This window comes from Balaenoptera musculus, chromosome 1 (assembly GCF_009873245.2).
Source record: "Balaenoptera musculus isolate JJ_BM4_2016_0621 chromosome 1, mBalMus1.pri.v3, whole genome shotgun sequence".
Classification (NCBI taxonomy): Eukaryota; Metazoa; Chordata; class Mammalia; order Artiodactyla; family Balaenopteridae; genus Balaenoptera; species Balaenoptera musculus.
The window spans coordinates 29,051,648-29,077,547 of NC_045785.1; the positions used below are offsets into that span (position 1 = coordinate 29,051,648).

At 54.6% G+C, this 25,900-nt stretch overlaps 1 protein-coding gene across 9 annotated transcripts; it reads left to right on the forward strand.

Annotated features, from left to right (window-relative positions):
* Positions 1 to 23,001, forward strand: MAP7D1 (MAP7 domain containing 1). Of its 9 annotated transcripts, none has more exons than XM_036865256.1 (18): positions 1 to 503; positions 13,613 to 13,963; positions 14,146 to 14,214; positions 14,811 to 14,974; positions 15,625 to 15,739; positions 17,202 to 17,312; positions 18,509 to 18,631; positions 18,728 to 18,882; positions 18,977 to 19,119; positions 19,903 to 20,228; positions 20,518 to 20,695; positions 20,782 to 20,929; positions 21,037 to 21,141; positions 21,436 to 21,489; positions 21,688 to 21,730; positions 21,816 to 21,912; positions 22,030 to 22,223; positions 22,410 to 23,001. In XM_036865256.1, exons 1-18 carry the CDS (start codon positions 458 to 460, stop codon positions 22,418 to 22,420), a joined length of 2,433 nt encoding a protein of 810 aa, XP_036721151.1. In that variant the 5' UTR covers positions 1 to 457; the 3' UTR covers positions 22,421 to 23,001. The 9 variants fall into 9 exon arrangements, with proteins under 9 accessions (XP_036721151.1, XP_036721121.1, XP_036721131.1 ...); XM_036865226.1 differs by having other exon boundaries at positions 19,903 to 20,255; positions 21,685 to 21,730; positions 22,309 to 23,000; XM_036865236.1 differs by having other exon boundaries at positions 22,309 to 23,000.
* The last annotated feature ends 2,899 nt before the right edge of the window (positions 23,002 to 25,900 follow it).

A 25,900-nucleotide genomic window follows, 5' to 3' on the forward strand; every position in this document is an offset into this window, starting at 1 on the left:
TCCTCTGGGAGCCGTGGCGTCCTCTCCGCTGCGGCCGAGTTCCCAGGCTCGAGGCCCCGCGCCCCAGGGCGGGGGCGGGGCGGGTGGGGCGGGCTCGCGGCCGCTTGGTCCCGGGCACTGCGGGGGTGACCCTCCCAGCGTCCAACTTGGTACGCGCCAGCGGCGAGGCCAGGCCCAGCCCGGGCGGTACAATAGGGTTGGGCCGCGGCGGGGACTGGGCCGGCGCTGGGCGAGGAGCAGGATCGCGGCCGGAGCCGACAGACACTGGGCGGCCGGCGACTCCGAGCCCGCAGGCCACCAGCCGAGCCAGCCTCGACCTACCCCGGAGCTCCCCCCGCCTTCAATCGTTGCCCGCCGGGCCGGGCGTGATGCGCCGCGGGACCCCTATCCTGGCCGCTGGCCGCCGCCGCCGTCGCCGCTGCTGAAACCCCGAAGACTCCCCAGTGACGCCGCGGCCATGGAGAGCGGCTCACGTTCGGAGCCCGGTGCCGGCGTAGCCCCAGGTATGCCAGAGGGGAGATGAGAGAGGGGGATCGTGGTGCCTCGGACAGGCCGAGGATGAGGCCGGCCCGGTCGGCGGGGACCCCTCCCCTGCCGAGCCCTCTGACCACTTGGGAGTTCAAAAATAAAGGTTGCAGCGGCGTCGGCGGCTCTGGGCCACCGACGCATCTTCTGACAGCTGCCCCCTCCCCCATCCCGGGCGCTGGGACGTCCTGGGCGCCAGGATCCGCGAGGAACCCAATGTGGAGTTGTTGGTGACCCTTCCGCCCCAGCCCAGTGCCACCTCGGCTTCCCTGCCCTTACCCTTCTTCCTGATCCACCCCAGGCCCTGAAGATCCTCTTCTCCTGAGCTGGGGTGTCTGTCCCCCTCCCCATCCCCGGTGGGCACGTGTGACCCCAGCCTGAACGTGTGTGTCGGGGGTCCACATTCTCAGGCCTGAAGCCTTGCATACCGAAGCCTAGGCCCTGGTGCCCCCCCACGCCCAGGCCCTGGCCCAGACCTCGCCCCCACCCCATCCCTCCAGCTGCCGCGCAAAGGGCCTGTTGCTGCTGCGGGCTGGCCCGGAGCGGAGGAGAGGGGAGGGGGAGGTCTCTAGCGGCGGCTGCCAAGTAACCCGCCGGATAAAGGCGAGGGGGAGGGGGAGGCGGCATTGTTTGGGGCGAGGGCGGGAGCTGGGGAGTGGGCCGATTCCCCTGCAGCCTGGCCTACTCTGGAGCCCACCCAGGCCGATTTGGGGAGGAAGGGGACAGAAGTAAATCTGTCTACCCTGGTGCCCTCCTTCCCAGCCTCTCCGGTCCTGAGTCTTTCCCTGGAGAATGAGGTGAAGGCTTGAGGCCGGCACTCCAGGGACCTGCCACATCATTCCTCAGGCTGAGGCTTCTGATACCTACCCCCCTTACACACACACACACACACACACACACACACACACACACACCACACACACACTCTCTCTCTCTCTCTCTCTCTCTCTCCCTCTCTCTCTCTCTCTCCCTCCCTCTTTCTCTTTCTCTTTCTCTCCAGGCCCCTGACCATCAAAGCTCTCTCCCCTCCCCTCACCCCACCAACCACCAGTGCCCCGGACTTCTGCAAATCCCTTTCGGATCTGGGAGCAGCTGATGAGGGGGTGGGGACAGGTTTCTGGTTGGGCCTGGGGTTGGAGGGAGGGATTTCTCCTTCTCTTTCTTCCTGGAAAGGGAGGGAAGAGCTTGATTACTGAGGACCTAAGTCCTGTTCCCACTGACTCAAGGGGGGAGGTGGCCCCAACCCCACACCTCCATAGAGTCCTAGAGCCTAATCCCTGTCACCTCCCTGCCCCCTGGGGCATGGGCCCAGGATGAAACAGTGTCTGTGGGTGCGGAGAGCGCAGGACAAGGTGGAGCCACTTGGCTGTGGGTGGGGTCCTCCCCGTGCCAGTGTGGGTGCTTGGAGGGGATCCTGTGAGTGTGGGAGCTGGAGGACGCAAAGGGGAGGCTGTCAGACTGGTGTGGTTTGGGAGGTTTGTAGGCTGTGCTGGAACAATGGCACTTTGGTCCGTCTTGGCTCTGCTGAGCCTGAGAGGGGACCCAGGGTGGCCTAGGCTGGGTCAGTTCCATCTGCTTACTGACCCTCTGCAGCTGAGGGTCTCTGGCACTGGTGTGTACATCGGGGCCTGAATGGCAGTGATTACTGGGCCAGAGATGAGGGCTGGAGTGAGTAGCTGGTTTAGAAGCAGGGCACTGGAGTGGGATGTCTGGACTGAACATGAGGGCATGGGCGGGATGCTTGGCTGTATTGGGGGGGCGCCTGAGTGGGTCCTGCATACAGGGTGCTGGATTGGGAAGACTTCTACACATAGGGACTTCTACACATAGATGGAGTTACATGAGAACCTGGGTCAGGATGGTGGCTGGTCCCTACACAGAGAGAAGCTGAAGGTGACAAGGGCCCCTGTGAGTCAAGAGCTTCCAGGGAGTAAAGGAATTGTCCACTACACGTGCCCTGTGAGAGTTTGAGGCATGGGTCTGAGACACCGAGTGCATATGACGTGATTCCTGCCCTCTTTGAGTTCCCTTTGCACACTGAGCGTTAACAGGAGGCAGCATGCAGTAGGGGGTCAAGTGTGGACTGGAGCAAGTGACTTACCTCCTCCGGCCAGTTTATGCCCCTGGAAAATGGAGATAGTATTGTCAACCTTGTGGGGTTAATGTGAGGGTCAGAGGTGATGTACCTAAAGGAACCTGGCACACAGACACCTGCAATACAGTGTTATTGCCATTATTGTCGTTATGCTTATCGGAACTGGTGCCAGCAGGGAGGTACGAAATATGGAGGAAGTTAGGGCAGGAATTGGGAGCCAGTTTGCTTAAGAGTGTAGACTCTGGAATCAAACAGTTTAAGTCTCCCCTTCGTAACTTACTACTGTGTGACTTTAGGTAATTTGCTTAAGTCTTAAATTTTCCCACCTATAAAATGACAATAATGCTGGAAATTATCTCATAGAGACATTGGGATCATTAAGTTAGAGAAACGCATAAAACACTTAGGAGAGGCCCTGATACGTAGTCAATGCTCAATAAACGCTATTTATTTTTGTTGTTATCATTTTTAATTCCTTCAGAGGCCTGAGGTGGAGGTGTGATTAATTAGAACTTCAGGAGGTAAATGTAGGCCAGAGAGCAAGGGGGAGGTGGGTTCTAGACAGACGTGAGCCAGGCTGTATCTGGGGAACAGAGGGCCCCGTACTTGAAGTGGGGCAGTTGGGAGTAGGAGAGAGATCCAGGGGATGGGTGCAGCCATCCAGCGCAGCCATACTGATGCCCGCCATGTGCCAGCTTGGTGCTGGCTGTACAGATGGCAGAGAAGTGAATCAGAGTCACTACCCTCAGGGAGCTCCTGGCCCAGTTGGGGGAAGCCGATGTGTTCACTGCTGGGAAGCCCAGGTATAACAGTGATACAGTGGTTGGTGGAATCGGCTTGTGGAAGACTTCACAGAGGAGGCATTTGAGGTGGACCTGAATGGATGAGAAGATGGGCCGCCTCTCTACATACAGCAGCCAGCCTGGCTGGCAGCTCCCACTGACAGTTTCTGTCCCTCCCTGGGTTGGTGGGCCCTATAATGAGGCCTCTAATGAGCCCCTAATGTGCAGTCATGCATATGCAAATAAGGAGGAAGGGGCACCAGGCCAGTTCACTCCCCAAGCTCCTCCTCCTCCTCCTCCTCCTCCTCCTTCTCCTCCTCAGGGATGGGCATCAGCTGGTGGTGGGGCAGGGCTGAGGGAGCAGGGAAGGAGCTGAAAGCAGGGCCCAGGCTGGGGTGGTGGCACTCGAGGGTGGTCAGGGCAGGTCTCAGGTCTGATCAATGTTGGGAGTTTGGCCGCAAGCAGCTGGGAACCATGTCCTTGGGTCCCCACTGGGCCTTGGGGCCGGTTAGGCAGCCAACGAGCCAGCCCAGATAATGCAGCTTTGTTGGAGGTGGCAGCTCTGCCTGGCACCCCAGGGCACAGCCTTCAGCATCTCCACCATCACCTCTCAGCTGCAGCTCTGCCCCGAGGGGAGCAGAGAGCATGGTAGGGGGTAGACAACCTGGTATCTAGTGCTCCTCCCCAGTTATAAGAGGAGATATGGGCCAAGAATAGACCCTCCTGGTGATCCTACTTATCTCCCACCCCTGTTTATTAAGGACCTTCTCTGTGCCACACATAGCACTTAGTACATCCCGTGCATTGTCTCATTTGATTATCAGAACTATCCTGGTAGGGACTAGTATTATCCTCATTTTATTTATTTATTTATTCAAATTTTCTTTTTCGTTTTTGGCTGTGCCGCACAGCATGTGGGATCTTAGTTCCCTGACCGGGAATCGAACCCGCACCCCCTGCAGTGGAAGCGTGGATTCTTACCCACTGGACCATCAGGGAAGTCCCATATCCTCATTTTATAGATGAGGCTCAGAGAGGAAAGTAATTTGCTTAAAGTCACACAGCTAGGTACTGGCAGAAGCAAGATTTGAACCCAGGTCCATCTGACTCTAAAGCCTGTGCACCAAACCTCTATGCTGAATTAGCATGGCCAAGCCAGCTGGTGAGAGAGTCTGGCCCACTGTCCTTGCATGACTGGTCTTCTATGGGCATCTTGGTTTTAGGGACCCTGTGATCTTTTCTCTGGCAGGCATAGGTAGAATCAGCAGAGCCCTGGGTCCTCTGTGCCTCCTGCTGGGTTGGAATCTGAGCAAGTCGGACCAGAAGGAGGCCCTGGACTCAGGCAGTGGTGACAGTTCAGCCAGTAGGCCATCCTCAGGCCTTGGCCTAAGTCTGGGCTTCTGTCCTCAGCTTCTAGGCCCCAGCGTGGGCAGCCCTGCTGGGGCTGAGGGAGGGCCCAAGCTGTGGGATGGGGTCATTTCCTGCCGCCTAAAATAACAGGAAGTGGGTGCTCCTGATTGGAGGCTGGGAACAATGGCCGCCAACCGGGCCAGAGAGCTCTTCAGATCTGCAGTCTCAGGTGGGATCCCGGCTTTATCACCCACAGAGGCCCACGGCCTGGCCCCAGCGCCCTGCTGCGAAGGGCCTGTGGCCCAGGTTCGGAGGACCACCGGAGCAGGCTGTCCCTCTCCTAGTTAACTTCCTTTCAGAGCTGGCTCAGCTCTGTCCCGGCTGGGAGTAATGCTGCCCCCTAAGGCTCCCCTCTGTCCCAGCCCCATGATCAGGCATCTCCCAGGGTTTGTCCTTCCTGCCCACCCCATCCTCCCAGCCCAGATCTCTCCAGGAGAGGAAACTCAGGAGGCTGCCCCCTTTGGGTAGCAGAGTGAAGGTACAGACTGTCACCCTGATTCGGGACCCAAACCCAGCTTTGCTACTCACCAGCAAGTGTCTTAATATCTCTGAATCTATTTCATTTGTCAAATGGGGTTATAATGTCGACCTCATAGGATTGTGGTGAAGATGAAAAGGACTGAAGTTTTAAGGTGTTTAGCTGTGCCTGACACAGCATTAGCTGTTGCTGCAGTTAACTGGACTTTCCCTGGGCCCAGGTAAAGGAGTGCCCAGAGGGGCAGGGCCGAAGTGACCTGGATGAAGCTGTGTAAATATACTGGGACATCACGTCCCTGAGTGCTGTATGAATCTCTGAGGTTTCTGTCTATGCCTCGGAGGGGGTGCCTGACTGTGTGTGTGTGTGTGTGTGTGTGTGTGCGCAGATTTCTGAATCCCAGTAGGTCTGTTTTCTGTATGTAACAGGAGAGAGAAAAGAAACGTGTCTTGTCTCTCGCCATTGTGCAGACTCTGTCCACATTGTCTGGGTCTCGCTCTCTGCAGTGTGTACCCTCTGTCTGCGTGTGTGTCTTTGCCCCTCTGTCGGCCTCCCTGTCTTCGTTTGTCTGGTCCAATGCTGCCACCTAAGGAGCTGCTACAAGAGCCAGGAAGGCTCTGGCTAGGGGTCAGCTAGATGCTGACCTCTGCTGTCTGTGCAGCCCCGCCCCTGGGCACTCCCTTGCTCAGCCTCCTGGAGGAGGGCCACTCGCCCTCACACCTGCTCAGGTGCCCCACTTCTTGGCTCCTGGTGGCCAGCCTGGGCAGGAGCCTGCCTTCCCTGCATTCCTGCCCTCTGAGCTCAGTGCTTGCCTGCCCCACCTGCACCCTTTATCTTCATGGGGGAAACCTCCCCAGGGGAACCACTGAATCACTTCCGTCTTCAGGGAACAGGCAGGAGCCTTGGGGAGGGGTGATGTGACACCCACCAGAAACAGTGTGACATAAGGGTTTTGTCATCAGACAGCCTTGGGCCCTGTCCTACCTCCAACACTGACGTGAGCAGTTCACTTAACCTGTCTTAAGTGTTCGCACCTGGGGAACGGGGGCCCCTATAGCACTTTCCCTTTGGGGCTGTAATAAGAACTAGATGAGATAAGGGAAGGTGCCTGGTGTACTGTAGGGCTTCAGCTGTGTTTCCCTTCCTGGGCTGAGGAGCTGGCAGGGCACATACAAGGCTCTGATATGGTAAAGACATTTCGGGTTAGAGAGGCTAGACTTTGGAGCAGCTTGGGGTTTTACTATGTTATCCACAGTGCATCCATCCATCCATCCATCCATGCAGGTGTTCATTAAACAGACACAGAATTCCTACCCTGTGCTGGGTAGGTCCTGTAGAAAGCTCTGGGCTGCAAAACGGATTCTCGCCACCAACTCTCGCAGGGGCAGCAGGCAGACAAAAAGGGCAGGCTGAGTTATCGGTATTGTGAGAGGAGTTTTGGCCCAGGAGCAGTTGTTGGGGAGGGATGAGAGGAAAGGCCTGCCAGCGCCCAGAGGGTGGAGATCGGGAGTAAGCACCCTGAGACATGTGACAGGCCCTCCGAGAGACTCGGCCCTGATCTTTCTGCAGTCCTTCTTGGGTTTTCTGAGAAGACTAGACTTACTGACCCTGCAACCAGCTCCTGCACCTTTGCCCTGCTAATGCTCTTTGTGCCAAGAAATGAATACAAACTATCTGTCACTTATCCAGTTCTTAACAAATACTTCTGGTAGATATCAGCATAGCAAAATAAAACCTCACAATTTGACACACACAAAAATACAATAAAATGAGGTGGCTGAAGGATCACATTTGATGATTGAAAATGGGAATAATCAGATATTGGTTTAACCACACCATATAGATAATTAACCAAGGAATTAATTTGGCTTAACATAATTTGTTCCGAATAACACTGTCCCAATGACATTTCATCAGGGTTGGCATAATTCTGAGGAAAATATTTGGATTCGGGGTCAATAGTCCGCCAGGTCAGAAGAAGAATTCCAAATGTGCTATTTGCCTCTTGGGAAGTTTTTCCTGTTGAATTGCTGGAGTCAACACTCATTATTACTTTGATTAACTTCTCCCTGACTACCTTAGTCCAAGAAGCTGCCCAAACTCAATTGAGGGGGAGTTGTTTTGCTTCCCTTCAAGTGCTTATCCCTTTGCAAGAAATTGCAACATGGATTTGCTCATTATTAGAGTAAAAATCTCCTTCTCTGTGCACCTGCTTTAGGCGAGGATGGCTTCCTGGTACAGTGCTTTATTCTCATTCGGCAGCATTTCGTGACGGTCTCCACATACCGGGCACCACGGTAGCTGCTGCTGAAGCAGTGGCGAGCAGAGCAGATGCGCCCAGCCCTTAGGGGGAGGCTGACAATAACAAAAGAACCAAACAAGGAAGTATAAAATCGTGACAGTCACAGTGCTCCAAACAAGAGGCACATGAAGCCATGACTATATATAATGAAGGAATTTACCCTGTTCGGAGAGGCCAGGGAAGGCTTCCCTGAGGAAATGATGCCTAAGTGAAGATCTGAAGGGTGAATGGGAGTTTAAGAAAAGATGGAGGAAAAGAGCATGTGCAAAGGCCCCGTGGCAGAGGGAGTGTGCAAGGCTATCAGAATTAAAAGGTCAGTGTGGCTAGAGTGTAGAGAGCAAGTGGGGAGCAGGGGAGCAGAGGTGGGGACTCAAGAGGTGTAGGGAGGGAGACAGGGGCTTCAGACTCTGCCAGACTTGCAGCCTGGGTTCAAGAATTTTGTCTTTCTCTTCAGAACAAGGAGAAGTCACTGTGAAGCTTCCAGTGGGGAAGAGTACCATGGCCAGATTTGCATTTGGAAACAATTACTTTGGCTGCTCAGTGAAGAGCAGAGTGGGAAAGGGTGCGGGTAGGACAGTGGGGGGAGTTTGCAGTCATCCAGGGAAGAGAGGTGCTGATGGTATCTGCCAGGGTGGAGTTCATTGATACATTCATTCAACAAATAGCTGTGGAGCACCTGTGTGCCAGGCTCTGTTGGCCTTAGAGATAGAAGAGCTAAACAAAGTAGACAAAAATGTGTGCCCTCGTGGAGATTACCTTCTGGAGGTGGGAGACAGTGTTAAAGTGCTACTAATGCTTACTGGGAAAAATAGAGTTGGAAGGAAAAAGAATACAGTTGGAAAGGGGAGGGAGACTTCAACTACAGTTTGTAGTTTATTGTTTTTGTTTTTTTTTTTAAATATTTTTATTGTAGTATAGTTGATTTACAATGTTCTGTTAATTTCTGCTCTAATTTTTGTTTGTTTGTTTTTTTATAAATTTATTTATTTATTTTTTGGCGTGTTGAGTCTTCGTTGCTGCGCGCAGGCTTTCTCTAGTTGCGGTGAGCAGGGGCTACTCTTCGTTGCAATGTGCGGGCTTCTCATTGTCGTGGCTTCTCTTGTTGCGGAGCATGGGCTCTAGGCGCGCAGGCTTCAGTAGTTGTGGCACGTGGGCTCAGTAGTTGTGGCTTGCGGGCTCTAGAGCGCAGGCTCAGTAGTTGTGGCACACGGGCTTAGTTGCTCCGTGGCATGTGGGATCTTCCCGGGCCAGGGCTCGAACCTGTGTCCCTTGCATTGGCAGGCAGATTCTTAACCACTGCGCCATCAGGGAAGCCCTACAGATTGTAGTTTTAAGGAGGGGATCAGGGAAGGCTCGAATGAGAAGTCACATACGGGTAAAGATCTGAAGGAGGTGAGGGAGTGAGACATGCAGGATCCGGGGGCAGAGAATTCTGGTAGAGGGAACAGCAAGGGCAAAGCCCTGAGGCAGAAGCATGCCTGACACAAATAAGGAACAGTGGCCAGAAGAGATGGAGCAGGGGGAGAAGGGGAGGAGGAGAGGAGGCCAAGAGGTAATGGGCTGGAGAGTGAGGATCCCCAAGGGCCTTGGAGGCCATTGTGATGCCTTTGGTTTTTCCTCCCTTGAGGTGGGGCGTCTTTGGAGGATTTTGTCAGTTCCCCAAGCAGGGATTGAACTTGGGCCACGGTAGTGAAAGCCTGCAGTCCTAACCACTAGGCCACCAGGGAACTCCTGATCTGACTTATTCTTGAAAAGAATCATTCTGCTGCTGTGGTGAGAAAAGACCAAAGGGGAACAAAGAATGGCAGCAGGGAGGCTTTTATGAGAGATGATAGTGGCTGGACCACGATGATAGAAGTGGAGATAGAAGTGATTGGATTCAGAATATACTTGGCATGTGGAGCTAAAAGGATTTACTGAGACATTAGATGTGAGTTGTGAGACAAGAAAAGATTCTAAAATGACTCCAAGATTTTTGGCCTGAGAAACTGGAAGGACTGGGTTGCCATTGACCGAGATGGGGAAAACTGGAGGAGGAGCAGGGTTCGGGGGAGAAAGATCGGGAGCTCAGTTTTGGATGTTAAATTTGGGGCGTCACAGACATAGAGAATGGACTTGAGGACACGGGGAGGGGGAAGGGTAAGCTGGGATGAAGTAAGAGACTGGCATGGACATATATACACTACCAAATATAAAATAGATAGCTAGTGGGAGGCAGCCGCATAGCACAAGGAGATCAGCTCGGTGCTTTGTGTCCACCTAAAGGGGTGGGATAAGGAGGGTGGGAGGGAGATGCAAGAGGGAGGAGACATGGGGTTATATGTATATGTATAGCTGATTTACTTTGTTATACAGCAGAAACTAACGCACCATTGTAAAGCAATTATACTCCAATAAAGATGTTTAAAAAAAAAAAAATTGAGGGCATCAGTAAGACATCCAGGGGTGTCAAGTAGGGAGTTGCATGAGCTAAACTGGCACTCAAGGGAGACATCTGGGCTGGAGGTACAAATTTGGTTGTCATCAGCAGAGCAATGGTATTTAAAGCCATGAGTCTGGATGAGATCACCAAGGGAGTACGTGTAGACCAAAAAGAGATGAGGTCTTCACTGAGCCTTGGGGCACTCCGGTGCTAAGAGGTTAGGAAGTTAAGGAGGTACCAGCAAAGAAGCCTGAGAAGTCACAGCCAGCAAGTTGAAGGAAAACGGGAGAGCATGTTGTCTTCAGAGCCAATTGAAGAAAGTGTTCAAAGAGCACCAAGGGATCAACCGTGTCAAATGCGGCTGATAGGTCAGCAGGACGAGGACCAGGAAATGGCTGCTGACTTAGCAATGCGGAGGTCATTGGCGACCTTGAGAAGAGCAGTGTCATGGAGCAGTGGGGGTGAAGGCCTGACCCACGTGGGCGCTTGTGGCAGAGCTGGGAAGAAGTGGACCAATTCTTCCAGGCAGGTGCTGCTTACTGAGCCCCTGTCAGGTGCCAGAGGTGGTGTACCTACTCACCATAGGTCCCAACACCATAGGCCCCAGCCTGAGAAAACGGGGGCTCAGACAGGTTCAGGGCCCGTCCAAGGTCCCACAGCAGAGCTGGAATTCCCTACTTAGTGCTGTCTGACTCTGAAGCCTAAGACCTTTCCACCCCGCTGCATCTGATGCCAGGTACAGGCCCTTCCAGGCCTCATCCCTCTACTTCTTCCGAGACTCCCTTCACAGGGCTAGTCAGAAGCTAGTTGGAAATTCACTGTCTTGCTTGGTGGGTGTGATTTGCCTAGGTGTAGACAAACAGCCGCCTACCAGTTTTCCTTGCAACACATGTAGCAGGCACAGGCGCTAGGAGAATGGCAATAGGCAGGCCTCAACCTCAGCCTTCAAGCTTTGTATTGATACTTACATACCTAGGCCCTCTGGCCCCAGACAGTCCTGGGTTCAATCCTGCCTCTGCCATATACTAGTTCTATGAGCCTGGACAAATCACTTAGTGGGGTAAGTTTTGATAGTCTCATCTGTCAAACGGGGATAAGATTCTCAGAGCTCATATGAAGACGCAGGATGGGGATACAAAGGGCCCAGCTCAGCTCTCGGTATGTCGTAAGCACTCACTAAATGGTTGCCACTAGTTTTTTTGCCCATTGGAATTGGAAAGGAGTTTGCGGGTGGCTGGGAAGTCGACTAGCAGTGACCAGGCAGCCTTTTGGAGCTGGTCTAGTGAGAGCTGTCGTGAGCCTAGGGGCTGGCAGAGTTGGAGGGACCGTTGCGGGAAAAGGGCCTTAGCTGGGGCTCTTGCCTGGAGCCCAGGAAGCTGGAAGGGAAGGGATGAGGAGGAAATAGTGTGAGCCTCAGATAATTTCATTGTGTAACATGTGTTACCCCATACTGCCTGACACAGGGGCAGGAGGGTGTGGGGCTAAGAGCATGGACTGTGGTGACCAACACTGGGTTCAAGTCCAGGCTCCTTCACTTCCCAGCTGAGTGACCTCAAACTACTTTACTTAACCTCTTTTTGCTTTACTTTCCTCCTCTGTGTGAAAGAGATATTTATAGTGCCTTCCTCAGAAGTATTGTCATAAGGATTAAAACTAATATGTGTAAAATGCTCTCAACATAGGAAGCTCTCGAGAAATATACACATGTTAGTGGTTATTGTTGTCACTAACACTCATCACAGTCCTACTATCTGCATTTTTTAAAAAATTTATTTATTTATTCATTTATTTAATTTTTCGCTGCATTGGGTCTTCGCTGCTGCACGTGGGCTTTCTCTAGTTGCAGTGAACGGGGGCTACTCTTCGTTGCGGGGCGCAGGCTTCTCATTGCGGTGGCTTCTCTTGTTGCAGAGCACAGGCTCTAGGCGCGCGGCCTTCAGTAGTTGCGGCACAAGGGCTTCAGTAGTTGTGGCTCACGGGCTCTAGAGCGCAGGCTCAGTAGTTGTGGCGCACGGGCTTAGTTGCTCCACGGCATGTGGGATCTTCCCGGACCGGGGCTTGAACCCGTGTCCCCTGCATTGGCAGGCAGATTCTTAACCACTGCGCCACCAGGGAACCCCCTACTATCTGCATTTTACAGAAGAGGAGCTATGGCACAGAGAAGGCCTGTAACTAGCCCAAGGTCACACAGTTAGCGGGGAGGCCACATATTCAAATAGCCTGCCTTCTTCAGAGCCCACTGGACACCCGTCTCCCTGAAAAGGGTCCCCAGAGTTCCAAAGCTGACTCCTTGGGAGTGTCCTCTCCCTGCATACACATTGTCACCCACAGGGATGGGGAGTTTTTCACCTCCTGAGAGGGCCACCATTCCTAGAGCAGAGGACCCTGCATGGTGGAGGCACCTGGCGAGAGCGAAAAATGCTTCCTTAGATTGACCTTTCCATGGACCCTGGCCCTGATCCCTAAGCCCAGGCAGTGGCTGTGTCCCCACCAATCCCCTCAGTGCCCAGAGGGCAGCAGTAGATGGCACCAGGGCTCAACATGCAGAGGCTTCTCTTTGGCAGCTTCATAAGACCCACAGGAAAAGAGAGGGAAGTATTGTTTGCTGGCACATGAATTGTTCCAGGCACTTCACTGACATGCCTATCAGCTTGGGCTTATAGTCCCCATTTTACAGATATGAAAACTGAGGCTTAGAGCAGTTGAGTGGCTTCCCCAAGGTTATCAGGCCCTCTCTTCCTGTCTTGGGGTGGTGAAGTCAGAATCAGGCCCTCATCAGGCTGACTCCCAAGCCTGTCTTTCTGTTGCGCTATAGTGTACTTGTGCTCACATGTGTGCATGAACATGTATACACCAAAACATGTGGCTTCCTTACTTGGCACTTTGGTGTCTTTTACAGGGACCTTGAAATATCAGTGTCTTAAAAGAAGAAATCTGAGGGTGGTTGGGAAAGAAAAAAAAGATGACAAAGGGGATGTTGCTGGTTGCCTACCCTTTTGGGGATTCCACACGGGCATCCCACTGTGCCCAGCACTGGCAGCCCCTGAGCACCAGGCCTTGGGATGGGCACTGTGACCCCCAAGGTAAAGCAGAAAGGCGAGGGAGGCAGACATGGAAACCAATCATTACCATTTGGCGTGCTAATAACTACTACAAACTTCTCAGCTTTTCCGATACACCCTGCTCCCTTCTGCCCCTTTGCAAATGCTCTTCTCTTAGCCAGAACCCTCTCTTCCTTGGTTTGCCAACTCCAGCTCATCCTGGACCTCAGCTTGGCTATAATTTCTGCAGGAAGCCCCTCCAATATAGGTTAACCATCTCTGCTTTGCTACCCCAGACATAGTACTTATTCTATACTGTAATCGCCTAGCTATCTGTCTGTCTGCCCTGCTAGAGTGTGGGCTCCACAGAGGCAGGGACTGTGGCCATTTTCTCACCGTTATATCATTAGTATCTGGAGGAGGGCCTGGCACATGGAAGGAACTCGATAAACATGTATGAATTAATGAATATCAGCTGGACAAGGGAGAGAGCTACATGTTGAACTGATGGCACAGATGTTCTATCTGACTTTCTCTCCTCTCTTGTGTTGTTCTTCCAGATGTGGCAGCCAGGACCCCTCCAGAGCCAAGACCTTCTCCAGAAGGTGACCCCTCCCCGCCGCCGCCACCGCCACCGATGTCAGCCCTGGTGCCCGACACTCCCCCAGACACCCCTCCTGCCATGAAGAACACCACTGGCCCTAAGCAGCTCCCACTGGAACCAGAGAGCCCCCCAGAGCTGGTAGGGCCTAGGCCAGCCCTGCAGCAGGAAGAGTCCCCTTTCTCAGAGGTGAAGATCAGGGGAGCCACCCCACCAGCCACAGGCCCACGGGATGCCAGACCTCCTCGAAGGAGCAGCCAGCCATCCCCAACAGCAGTGTCGGCTGCCGACAGCCCTCCCACGAAGCAAGGTATGTGTGATGTCCCTGGTCCTGGGCCCAGTCCCAGCCCTGGATGATGCCACAAGAGGGAGTCTCTACCCTGGAGGAGATAAGAAAAGGCCTGGGATGAGGCCTTCGGGGAGGGCCCTGAGGCTGACTCCCCTCTGGGGGGAGCCTCTTGACCTAAGTCTCTTCTTGTTCCCTCTATTAAGATGCAAAGAAGGCAGGAGAGAGACACAAGCTGGCGAAGGAGCGGCGGGAAGAGCGGGCCAAGTACCTGGGTAAGTGTGTGGGAAGCAGTAGCATCTTCTTCAGCGTCACCACCATCGACATCCTATTGGTAACACTAACACTTCTGGAACATTTATTATGTGCACTGTGCTAAGAGCGGTACGCTTATCCCACTTAACCCTCTACCCATTCTGAGGATGGGGAAACAGAGGCTCAGAAAGATGAAATCCTTTGCCTGAGCCACACAGCTAGTGGCGTAGCTGAGATTCAGACCCAGAAGCCTCATCTCACCCCAAATCTCATGCTCCTAATCACAATATGTGAGTATCTGTACAGCAGACCCCAAAGTCAGACAGGGATCTGGCGCTAAAGAGCTCGTTTCTCCTTCGGTGCCCAGAGACCATGAGGCCAATGGGGGAGAAACAGGCCTCCCGTTGGGGAAGCCCTCATTCTGAGGTCTCAACCCATCTTCAGGATGCCCTTCAATTTGAGGGGGGAGTCTGAGAGCAGAGGCACCTCCCCACCAAGCAGGCAGGGGGAAGACCCACCCAGGGTCGCAGGAACAGGCAAGGCCATTTGGAGGAGACACTTGCTGGGCCGGGCGCTGCAGGACTGCTCACGCCCCCTGGGGCTCCTTTCCCCACAGCGGCCAAGAAGGCAGTGTGGCTGGAGAAGGAGGAGAAGGCCAAGGTGCTGCGGGAGAAGCAGCTCCAGGAGCGCCGGCGGCGGCTGGAGGAGCAGCGGCTCAAAGCCGAGCAACGCCGAGCAGCCCTGGAGGAGCGGCAGCGGCAGAAACTGGAGAAGAACAAGGTGCGTTTATGCTGAATTCTGAGCAGGTGCACGTGGATCTGTGTGCGTGTGTGTGCACACATCTGCATACTGGCTTAGTGTGTATGCACATCTGTGTTCATGTGTCTGCAGTGTGTGCCATGGGTACTACATCTGGGCATCTGTGCAGATGTGTTTGGTTCTGTACACGCCAGGGTGGGCACTTGTAACCCTGTGCTGTCAGTACACGTATGTGTGTGTGTGTGTGTGTGCCCCACGTGTGATGTGTATAGGTGTGCAGAGATGTGTCTGAGTGCGCTGAGTGAGCTCCTAGTTAGGAGAGCCCTGGCTTGAGTACCATGAAGATATGAAGGAAAGGGCAGCCTGGCCCTGCCCCCGGGCCTCAGGCTAAAAGCAAACACAGCTCCAGGGTCAGGACCCTCGTGCCAGTGGCCCGCCTGGGAGTCCCAGGCACGGAGAGTCCCGCTCCATCCTCAAGAGAAACAGCCCATACACTCAGGAAATGAGTCAAGAACACTGAAAAGCTCCCCAAGAACAAGTTGAAAGGGATCTGTTGCAAACTGTCTTCAATCATAGGGGGAGGCATTGTCCCAGGAGAGAGAGGGCCTTTCTCCCAGGTAGGAGGAATGATTCTGAGCCCAGACCCTTCCCCTCTGCCCCCTCCTCACCAGGAGCGATATGAGGCAGCCATCCAGCGGTCAGTGAAGAAGACGTGGGCCGAAATCCGGCAGCAGCGCTGGTCCTGGGCAGGGGCCCTGCACCACAGCTCCCCAGGACGGAAGACCAGTGAGTGCGCTGGAGGGGCTGCAGGGTGGGCGGGAGAGGCTGGGGCCTGAGAGGTGGGGGAAGGGAGCAGCTTCAGTGCAAGGAGCTGGCAGCTCCCTGCAGCAGGTATGCCTTGTTTTGTGTGACTTGTGCCTTCTGGAATGATCTGTAAACCCAAGTCTGTAAAACCAAGTCCTTTACAAGGACTTCCACTATCAAGTCAGAGGTGGAGTCTCTTCATTTGGTTTGCTCTTCAAACCTCTGTCATTTTAGATTAGCCTTCTTTGTTCCTGTCAATTACTATTAGTTGCTCATACACAGAAGAGCACTTTAATACCCTGCAGACACTGGATGTTTAAAGAAAACAGTCACCCCCTTATGTATCTGTCTTGGAAGGTAGATTTCTGTCTCTGAGTTTTCTTCACGTAGGGCCATCGTGGATTTTGGTCTGACTTTTTGCTGGCATGTATGTACTGCTGTGTTTGGATGTCTTTATGTAATGGCAAGGCTCAGTATTTCTCATTGTGCATCTTTTGGTGTATGTGCTCATGGATCTGTGCATTGTGTGTCTTAATATGTGTTTGCCTTGGTGTGTTTGTGGCCTTGTGTACCTCAGTGTGGGTTCCCAAGTCAGATGGAATTGGGTCAGGATCCCAGCTCTGGCACGCGTGGTGTGACCTCTGACTTCCTGCTGTCTCACTTTCTTCATCTGTAAAATGGGGATAACAGTACTACTTGCCTCCGAGGTTGTAGGTAGATGTTGGGGAGGATCAAGTGTGGTAACATGTGTGTGGTGCCCAGCACAGTGCCTGGTACATGGTAAGCATCCAACAAATGCTAGCTGTTACAAATATGATTAAGTTGCTTCGATGTATTTGTGCCTGTGTGCATCTGGGTCTGACCCTCTTTCTGTTGGTGTTTTTGTTTCTGTATCTGTGCATGTCTGCACACACACATGCATGTGGAAGTACCTATCACTCTATATGCCGGGCCTGCACGTCTTTGTCTTTGTGTGTCCCTATGAATATGTGGATTTGTGTGAGTGACTCTGACCATGGGTTCTTCTGTTTAGGAACGTCTCTGCATTTGTCCCAGTACCGTGGGTGTTGTAGCCATAGAGCCTTGGCTGGGCAGTGCCAGCAAGTGCCGACGCTGGGTGGTTATGGGGGAGGGGTTGCAGCGCCCAGCCCTAGGGAGTGACTTCCTGGCCAGGAAGGCTGTAGTTTCTCTAGTTTTACTCCATCTCCTTCCTCTGTTCCTTTTCCGTCGGCTCCCCCAATCCAGGTTGTCTCTGGTCACCTACCCACCCCCCCCACCCCCCCGCCCCGTCCTCTCAGAGCCAAGTCTGCCTCCTCCTCCCCTTCCTAGCCTGCCCACTCCTCCCTGTCCCCTCCTGCCCGCGGAGCATCCTGCATGGAAGGCCTCAGTGCCCCCCCTGGCTCCCGTCCGGCCCGGCCCTAATGCCGTGTGTTTTCCCCTCCAGGTGGGAGCAGGTGCTCCGTGTCGGCAGTAAACCTGCCCAAACACGTGGACTCTATAATCAACAAGCGGCTCTCAAAGTCCTCTGCCACGCTCTGGAACTCCCCCAGTAGAAGTAAGAGAAGGCCCAGCCCTCCTCCCTCCAGAGCTCCTTGTAGTCCCCACCAAGCCTCCTCCAGAGCTCGGCAAGAACCCCAGGTCCCAGGAGCCCTCACATACCCCAGGTCTCCATCCCCACTCGACCCCGCTCGGGGCTCTGCACCCCTCGGGGGAGCCGGCATTTGGGTCTGGGCCCTGAGAACAGAGGTGTGCCCCACAGGGGAGGAAAACAGAGACAAAGGGCAGTGACCTAGCAGGCAGAGAGCCTGGCTGGGGCCTCAAGAGCAGGTGGGTTGGGGGTGGGACTGGCGGTGGAGGGTGGGAATGGGCAGGCAGCCTCATCTCCAACCACAGCCAGCTGGCCTAGGCCAGCCTTAAGCAGGTGGCCTTGCCCCCGAGTACCCGACGAGCCTGGGTGCCGTGTGTGGAGGAGCCCTCTTATTCTGACTCCACCCTGGAGGGCCCATGCAACCCTGCCTTCTCTGCTTTCAGAGCCCCCGCCGTGGCCTTGGCTGGCTCCAAAGCTGTGGCCAAGGAGGGTAGCACAGCCCCTGTGTTCCCACCATGCCCTGGTGCTTACATGTGAAGGGGCCATGGTAGGAGTTATTTATAAGTTTCTCCAGCTTTTATTTGGTTGCTCTGTTGCCTAGCAACCAAATCAGCTGCTGTTACCAACCCCACCTGACTAAAGCTTAAAAATAACCCAGCAGCTGAGGGGACAGAGCAGGGTGGCCCAGGGCAGCCAGGCCCCCCTAGCAGCCTCTCCCTGGCATGGGACGCACAAAAGCTGGGCCTCTCCTCAGTCAGAGGAGCACAAGGAACCCCACTGTCCCAGATCCATGGGGGCATGCCTCCCCAGGCCAGCCCTCTGAGAGCAGGAAGTGGGATATGGAAGTGGGCAGTTGGGTCTGCCACCAACCTTGGGTGGCTCCTCTCTATACTAACAGTGCAGAACCCTTTCACCTGGGGAGAGCGGTAGGAGGGGACCCTCTAGCCCTGCAGGACATTGCCATGGGAAGTGTCTTGTTGCCTGGGTCTGCAGTGGAGGTCAGACCCCAGGACGGACCTGTGTAACCCCCATGATTGGGGGAAGAGGCCTCCTGGGGGAGGAGACTCCTTGAGCTCGGCACGGGGGTGGTACCTGGCGGTCTCCGGATCCCTCTGCCTTCTCTGGCCCTGCGGTAACCCGCTTCTCCCGGCATCTCCCCCTAGATCGCAGCCTGCAGCTGAGCCCATGGGAGAGCAGCATTGTGGACCGTCTGATGACGCCCACCCTCTCCTTCCTGGCACGGAGTCGCAGTGCAGTCACCCTGCCCCGAAACGGCCGGGACCAGGGTAGGGGCCACGGTCCTGGGAGAGCCCCCTCGAGAGGCGGGACAGGGGCCAGCCTTGTGAGTGGGCCGCACCCCGACCTCACTCATCCCTCCGCAGCCGTGCCCGTGTGCCCTCGCTCGGCCTCCGCCAGCCCCCTGACGCCGTGCAGCGCCCCCCGAAGCGGGCACCGCTGCGCTCCCGCCGGGGAGCGCCGCAAGGCCAGCGCCGGGGGCAGCCCTGCCCCGGCCCGCCTCCGGCCCGAGGCTTCACTGGTGAGTGGTGGGGACAGGGATCCCATCCAGGGCAGCGCGGGCGCCTCTGACCTCTGCTCCCCCTCTCTACGCTCTCCTTAACCCTCCTCCCCAGGTGCAGAAAAAGGAGAAGAAGGACAAGGAGCGGGAAAACGAGAAGGAGAAGAGTGCCCTGGCCCGGGAGCGCAGCCTCAAGAAGCGCCAGTCGCTGCCTGCTTCTCCGCGCACGCGCCTCTCCACTGGCAACTCGGAGCTCAGGTGGGCCGGGCAGTGGGGCACCGCCTGCCTATGCCAGCCAGCCAGCCAGCCAGCTAGCCAGCCAGGCAGCCATTCATTCGTAAATACGTGTTAGGCACCCACCTCTGGAAGGAAAGCTCCTTGAGGGAGGATTTGTTTTTTGGGTTGGGGGAGTGTTTTGATCACTGAAGTACCCTGGCACCTAGAACAGTGCCTGGCGTCTGGTAAGCACTCAACAAATACCTGCTGGATGCATGAATGGTCCTTGCCAGGTACTCTTCTGGGTGCTGAGGACATTTCCATGAGCCAAACCAGGCCTAGTTCTTTTTTTTTTTTTTTTAATGTTTATTTATTTGGTTGCCCTGGATCCTGGTTGCAGCACGTGGGCTTCTTAGTTGCAGCAGTCAGGCTCCTTAGTTGTGAAATGCGAACTCTTAGTTGCGGCATGCACGTGGGACCTAGTTCCCTGATCAGGGATTGAACCCAGGCCCCCTGCACTGGGAGCGCAGAGTCCTAACCACTGCGCCACCAGGGAAGTCCCTAGGCCTAGTTCTTGCTCTTATTAGTCTTACTGGCTATTGGGGAAACAGACATTAATCAAAGAATCACAAATGAATATGTAATTACAACCTGGGATGTATACTCTAAAAGGAAATTTTATGTTTCTGTGAGAGCACATAAGGTGGGGTGCTGACCCAAGCCTGGGGAGGACACTTCCCTGAGGAAGTGACATGCTGAAAGTGTGTACATGTGTGCGTGGACACTCTGTGCCCTCAAGGTCTAACTCTTCTTTTTTTCTCCCAGTCCCAAATCCAAGGCCCGGCCATCCTCTCCCTCCACATCCTGGCACAGGCCTGCCTCTCCCTGCCTCAGCCCAGGGCCAGGTCATGCTCTGCCCCCAAAACCACCGTCCCCCCGAGGTACCACTGCATCACCCAAGGGGCGGGTTCGGAGGAAGGATGAGGCAAAGGAGAGCCTCAGTGTGGCGGGGCCTGAGGACAAGAACCAGAGCAAGGGCAAGGCCAGTGACGAGAAGGAGCCTGCAGCCCCAGCCTCACCAGCACCCTCGCCTGTGCCCTCACCCACCCCAGCCCAGCCCCAGGAGGAGCAGCCCACAGAGATCCCTGCAGGTGGGCAAGGAGAGAAGAGGCCAAAAGGTGGGCAGGGCAGAGAAGCCAGCTTTGCCTGTGAGGGGCAGGTGGTCAGAGGTGTGGGCTGCCAGAGATGCCTGGGGATTGGGTGTTGCCAAAAGGAGGCTCTTGCCAGAGAGGAGGACCTCACTGCTCTGAGTTGGTGGCAGGAGTTGGGCGAGTGGGCCGCCTGGATCGCCCTGAGGTCCAGGAGGCACGGGGGCATGCAGGGGTGATGGAGGTGCCTGTGCTGGTGTGTGCTGATTCCTGGTCCTGGATCCCGCTCCAGATGCAGCAGTCTTGACCTCACCCCCAGCCCCTGCTCCCCTGGTGACCGCTAGCAAACCGATGGCTGGCACGACGGACCGAGAAGAGGCCACTAGGCTCCTGGCTGAGAAGCGGCGCCAGGCCCGGGAGCAGCGGGAGCGCGAGGAACAGGAGCGGAGGCTGCAGGCCGAAAGGGACAAGTGAGCACGCCCTCGGGGACTGAGGAGGCCTTTACAGGGGCTGGAGAAGAAGCTGGGGATAAGCCTGAGTCCCCTCTGTCCCCCAGGCGAATGCGAGAGGAGCAGCTGGCTCGGGAGGCCGAGGCCCGGGCAGAGCGGGAGGCGGAGGCCAGGAGGCGGGAGGAGCAGGAGGCCCGGGAGAAGGCGGAGAAGGCTCAGGCGGAGCAGGAGGAACAGGAGCGGCTGCAGAAGCAGGTGCCCCCGCGGGGCGGGGCGCGGGCGCCTCCTCGTGGCGGGCCTGGGGCCGGCCGGGAGGGACAGCTGGAGGCCGGCTGCCGAAAGCTCACGGGGTTCTCTGGCAGAAAGAGGAGGCCGAAGCTCGGTCCCGAGAAGAAGCGGAGCGGCAGCGTCTGGAGAGGGAAAAGCACTTCCAGCGCGAGGAGCAGGAGCGGCAGGAGCGCAAAAAGGTGTGCAGAGCGGCGGGCGGGAGCTACGTGGGCGGGGCTTGGTCCTAGTGGGCGGGGCCAGCTCCAGGGCTCAGTCCCCACTCCATCGGAGGGGCTAGTGGGGCTGGGAAGTGGGTCCTGCCTTGGACTTGTAGAGGGCAGGACAAGAAGGAGTTGGGGTGAGGTCGGCTTCCTGGCCTGGAAAGAATCGATACGAGCTGGAAGGGCCTTGAAACTCCAGGACCAGGGCTAGCTGGTGGGAGGTTGAGGGTTAGGGCGGGGCTTGGGCCTAACTGGTGTGGGGCTTCCAAACAGCGCCTGGAGGAAATCATGAAGAGGACTCGGAAGTCAGAAGCTGCTGAAACCAAGGTCAGGATGCCCCCAAGAGCCGTGTTGGGAGTGGAGGTCCGGTGAGGAGGGGAGGTTGGGGAAAGGCATCCAGGGTGGAGGAGGGAGGCCGTCTGGGAGGCTGCTCAGGGTCTGGGCTGGGGAGAGAAGAATTCAGCAGCTCAGTGGGATGGGGCCAGATATCCCCTTGAGCCTGACTGCTCTTCCTCTTCAAAGCAGAAGCAGGACAGAAAGGAGGCGAAGGCCAACAATTCCAGCCCAGGTAAAGGCCTGTTCCCCTCGTTTCCATCCCGACCCTCAGCCCTCATCCTTTCACCAGCCCCTAACTGGTGGCCATTCCTTCCCAGGGATAGACCCTGTGAAAGCCACAGAGGCTCGGCCCTCCGGGCTGCAGAAGGAGGCTGTGCAGAAAGAGGAGCTGGCCCCCCAGGAGCCTCAGTGGAGGTACCAGCTCCCAACCCCAGGGGCCGTGAGCAGGGAGGCAGGGTCAAGCTGGAGCTGTGGGGTACCTGGGCTGTCCTACGATGGGAGGTGCCTAAGCGTTGGCCTCTGCATCCACAGCCTGCCAAACAAGGAGTCGCCGGGGTCCCTGGTGAATGGCCTGCAGCCTCTCCCAGCGCACCAGGAGAATGGCTTCTCCCCTAAGGGACCCTCTGGGGACAAGAGTCTGGGCCGAACTCCAGAGGCACTCCTGCCCTTCGCAGAGGCAGAAGCCTTCCTTAAGAAAGCTGTGGTGCAGGCCCCGCAGGTCACAGGTAGGTTTCCCTGTCTCCTGGACCTATATCTGTACCTCCCAGCAGCTTTCCCTGGCCTCCTCAGCCATGCCCTCTCTTCTCGTAGCTCTGCCAGAGGCCCTCTCAAGCTCTACCCTGAAGACCCCCAGCCGTCTGAGCTTGGAGCCTGGTTTCCCCTGACTGTTTCCCCTCCTGCTTTTTTCCCAGAAGTCCTTTAAGGGGTTGCCTTGGATCCAGGCACAACTATGAGGGCTCCTTTGCATCATCTACCAGGATGTCTGCAAGAGAAAGAGACAGAACAAAGCTGGAAGTGGCCTGGGCCCCTGAGGGTTGGGTCCTCTCTGTTATTTTTAACCTGCACCTTATAGACTGATGTCTCTCTGGCTGGAGCCCCTCAGTGCATTCGTGTGCTCACACGTGCGGACACCCCCCCCCCCACACACACACACATACACTCACAGCCTCTCTGGCCTCCTCCCATGGGGAAGGGCTACCTGTAGTATTTGCCTTGGTTTGGTGGGGTACAGTGGATGTGAATACTGTAAATAGCTTGTGCTCAGACTCCTCTGCGTGGAGGGGTGGGTGCAAGAGGCAGACCCTCCCGAGACTCCCTGGGGAGATCTTCCTCCCTCTATTTAACTGTGACTGAGGGGGAACCCAGGTCTGGGGATGGGGGGCACCTTGGGCCACAGGATACTGGTTGCTTTAGGGGTACCCATGCCCCCTGCCCTCGCCTGGTATCAGTGTTATTGCATCTGATCAAATTTCTCCAGAAATAAAGTGAGAATAATTCTGCCAGTGCTGTATCTTCTTGGGGCTGGCAGTGGGGCTGGGAGCAGGTGGCCTCCTGAGTTCTAAGAAGAACTTGAGGAGCCAGGGGCCTGCAGATATCCATCCCTACCTGGTATCAGTCCTAGACATCCTGCCTGTGGCCTTCCATTTTGTCATTTATTCATTTAACAAAAATGGTTACATCTACCCTGTACCAGGCAGTGGGCTTCTGTGCCAGGGATGCAGTGGTAGGAAAAGACTTGGCCTCTGCCCTCATGGAGTTGACAGTCTAGCAGGTCAGAGTGTCAGAGACACAGTCGTCCACTCAACATCCATTCCCATCGCCACTTCCTCATTCCAGACAGAATCCTGATTTTGTTCAGGTGGCTGTCTTCCTCCTGGATCCCACCCTGTGCTTCAGCAGAGATGGCTCCTAAGCCCAAGGGTGAATCATGATTGTAACTGATGGTCCCACGCCCCTCGGGATGGATTGGTTTAGGTAGGGGCATGGGACACAACTGCAGCCAGCAGATGCAAAGAAAAGTCTCCCCGGATTTCTAGGAAAGGCTCCCTCACTTTTGAAAGAAAAAATGCCATGTGGGAGCCAGCCTCTAAGATGACCTCCCAGCGTCCCCCACCTTCTGGTGTTCTCACCCTGTGTAGTCCCTTCCCATGTAGAACCAGGGCTGGGCTGATGATAGAATACAGCAGAAGTGGTGGTGTGTCACGTCTGAGATTAGGTCCTAAAAGACACTGCAGCTTCTGACGTGGTTTCTCGGTCAGTCTGGAGGAAGACGGCGAGCACTACATTAGGAACGGCCTTATGGAGAGGCCCACGTATGGACGGACCAAAGCCTCCTGCCAACAGCCATGTGAATAAGCTTGGAAGTGGATCCTCCAGCCATGGTTAAGCCTTCAGGTGACTTCAGCCCTGGTCAAAAGCTTGACAATAACCTCATGAGAGACCTTCTGCCAGAACCAACCAGCTAAACCACTCCAGTTAAAATGTTATTTTAAACTAAGTTTTGTGATAATTTCTTACACAGCAATAGTTACCTAAGACACATAATGAGGAGAAAACCCTACTAGTATGACATGAAGTCCAACTGTGATGCCTGGAATTGCTGCATCCATCCTGCTAACCTGAGGACAAAGCCAACATCAAGGAGGCAGAGCAGTGAGATGGGGAGAACTTAACCTTGAGAATCTCACTGAATTAGCCCACCTCAAAACCAGTCCTACCACTAGACAACTTTCCTCGTTGTTTAAGCCAGTGGACTTGGGTTTTCTGTTATTGTGGTCAAAAGCTTCTAACACATCTAGGGACATAGATGATAAATATATAAATGCATTTCCCTGCGAGCTGAGATGAAGGAAATGAACTGGATGAAAAGATGGCCAATAACAGGGAGACCTACTCAGAGAAAGTGTCCTCTAAAGATGCAGCATTTCAACTTGACCTGAAGGATGAGGTGGAGCAAGCCGTGTGAAAAAGAGCAGGGAGAAGAGTTGCAGGGGGCGGTGTCAGGGTGTGAGAGGCCCCAGAGGAGTGGGAGCAGGACCAGTGCTGCTGGGGCACTGTGAGCAATGGGGAGGGCTGGGGTGGGGGGGGGAGAGGTGGGCAGGGCCAAGTCACAGGTGTCGGGGATGAGGAGGGGGCAGGGAAGGGACTAACAGCTTCTAGGCCCTCTCCTTAGTGAGAGCTCCTTTGACACCCCTCCCAGCCCCCAGCTCATATTCACACCAAAGCAGAGGTGCCATTTCCCTGAAGGCAGTACCCTCTGAATACTGCTGCAGGAGAATCACTTACTTACTCATTTATTCATTCAATCAGTTGTGGAGGACCAGAGGGATAGGATGGTAAGCAAAACCGGACTTGGAAGCTCTTGGAGCTTCCTGGGAAGATGGGTATTAACCAAAAAACCACACAACAAAGGTGAAAATAGAAAATGTGATTAAGTGCTATGAAGGTGGAATATCTGAGCAATAAGAGCATCTAACAGGTGGACCTATGTTGGAGTCAGATAAGATATCCCTGAATAAATGGTGCTTAATCTGAGGTCTGATGGGTGGTAGGTGTTGACTGGGCAAAGTCAGGAATGGAGAAAGGAGAGGAAAGAGAAGCCTTTTCTAGACAAGGAAAAAAGCATGTGCATAGGCCCTGCATGGAAAGGAGGTATATTTGAGTATCTGGAGGATTGTAGACAGATCTGAAGGGGTCTGTTTTTACTCATCACTGAGTCCTCGGTGTCTGGTACAACAGGTACTCAATATTTGTTGAATTAAGGAAGGCCCGTTTATAGAGATGATCCTACTAAGTGAAGTAAGTCAGACATTACCAAAGGGGAAAGCGGATTCCCTAGTGGTCCAGTGGTTAGGACTCTGCGCTTTCACTGCCGAGGGCCAGGGTTTGACCCCTGGTTGGGGAACTAAGATCCCACAAGCTGGGAAAGGGATAAATTAGGAGTTTGGGATTAAGAGATACACACTACTATATATAAAATAGATAAACAATAAGGTCCTACTATAGAGCACAGGGAACTATATTCAATATATTGTAATAAACTGTAATGGAAAAGTATCTGAAAAAGAATATATATATATATACACACATATATATATACACACACACACATATATATATATATGAGATATATCACTTTGCTGTACACCAGAAGCTAACACAACATTGTAAATCAACTATATTTCAATTAAAAAATTAAAAAAAAAAAAGAAAGGTCCGTTGAGGAGGTGGAGCTTGGCGCAAGGTAAGGCAGACCATGCAAGGCCTTGTTAGGCTCTGTCAGGAGTTTGGATTTTATTCCAAGGACCATGGGAAGACAATGAATGCTATCAAGTGGGGTGGGAAGGGTGACATGGTCAGATTGGCATTTTTATTAGACCTCTCTGGCTGTTGGGTGGGAAAC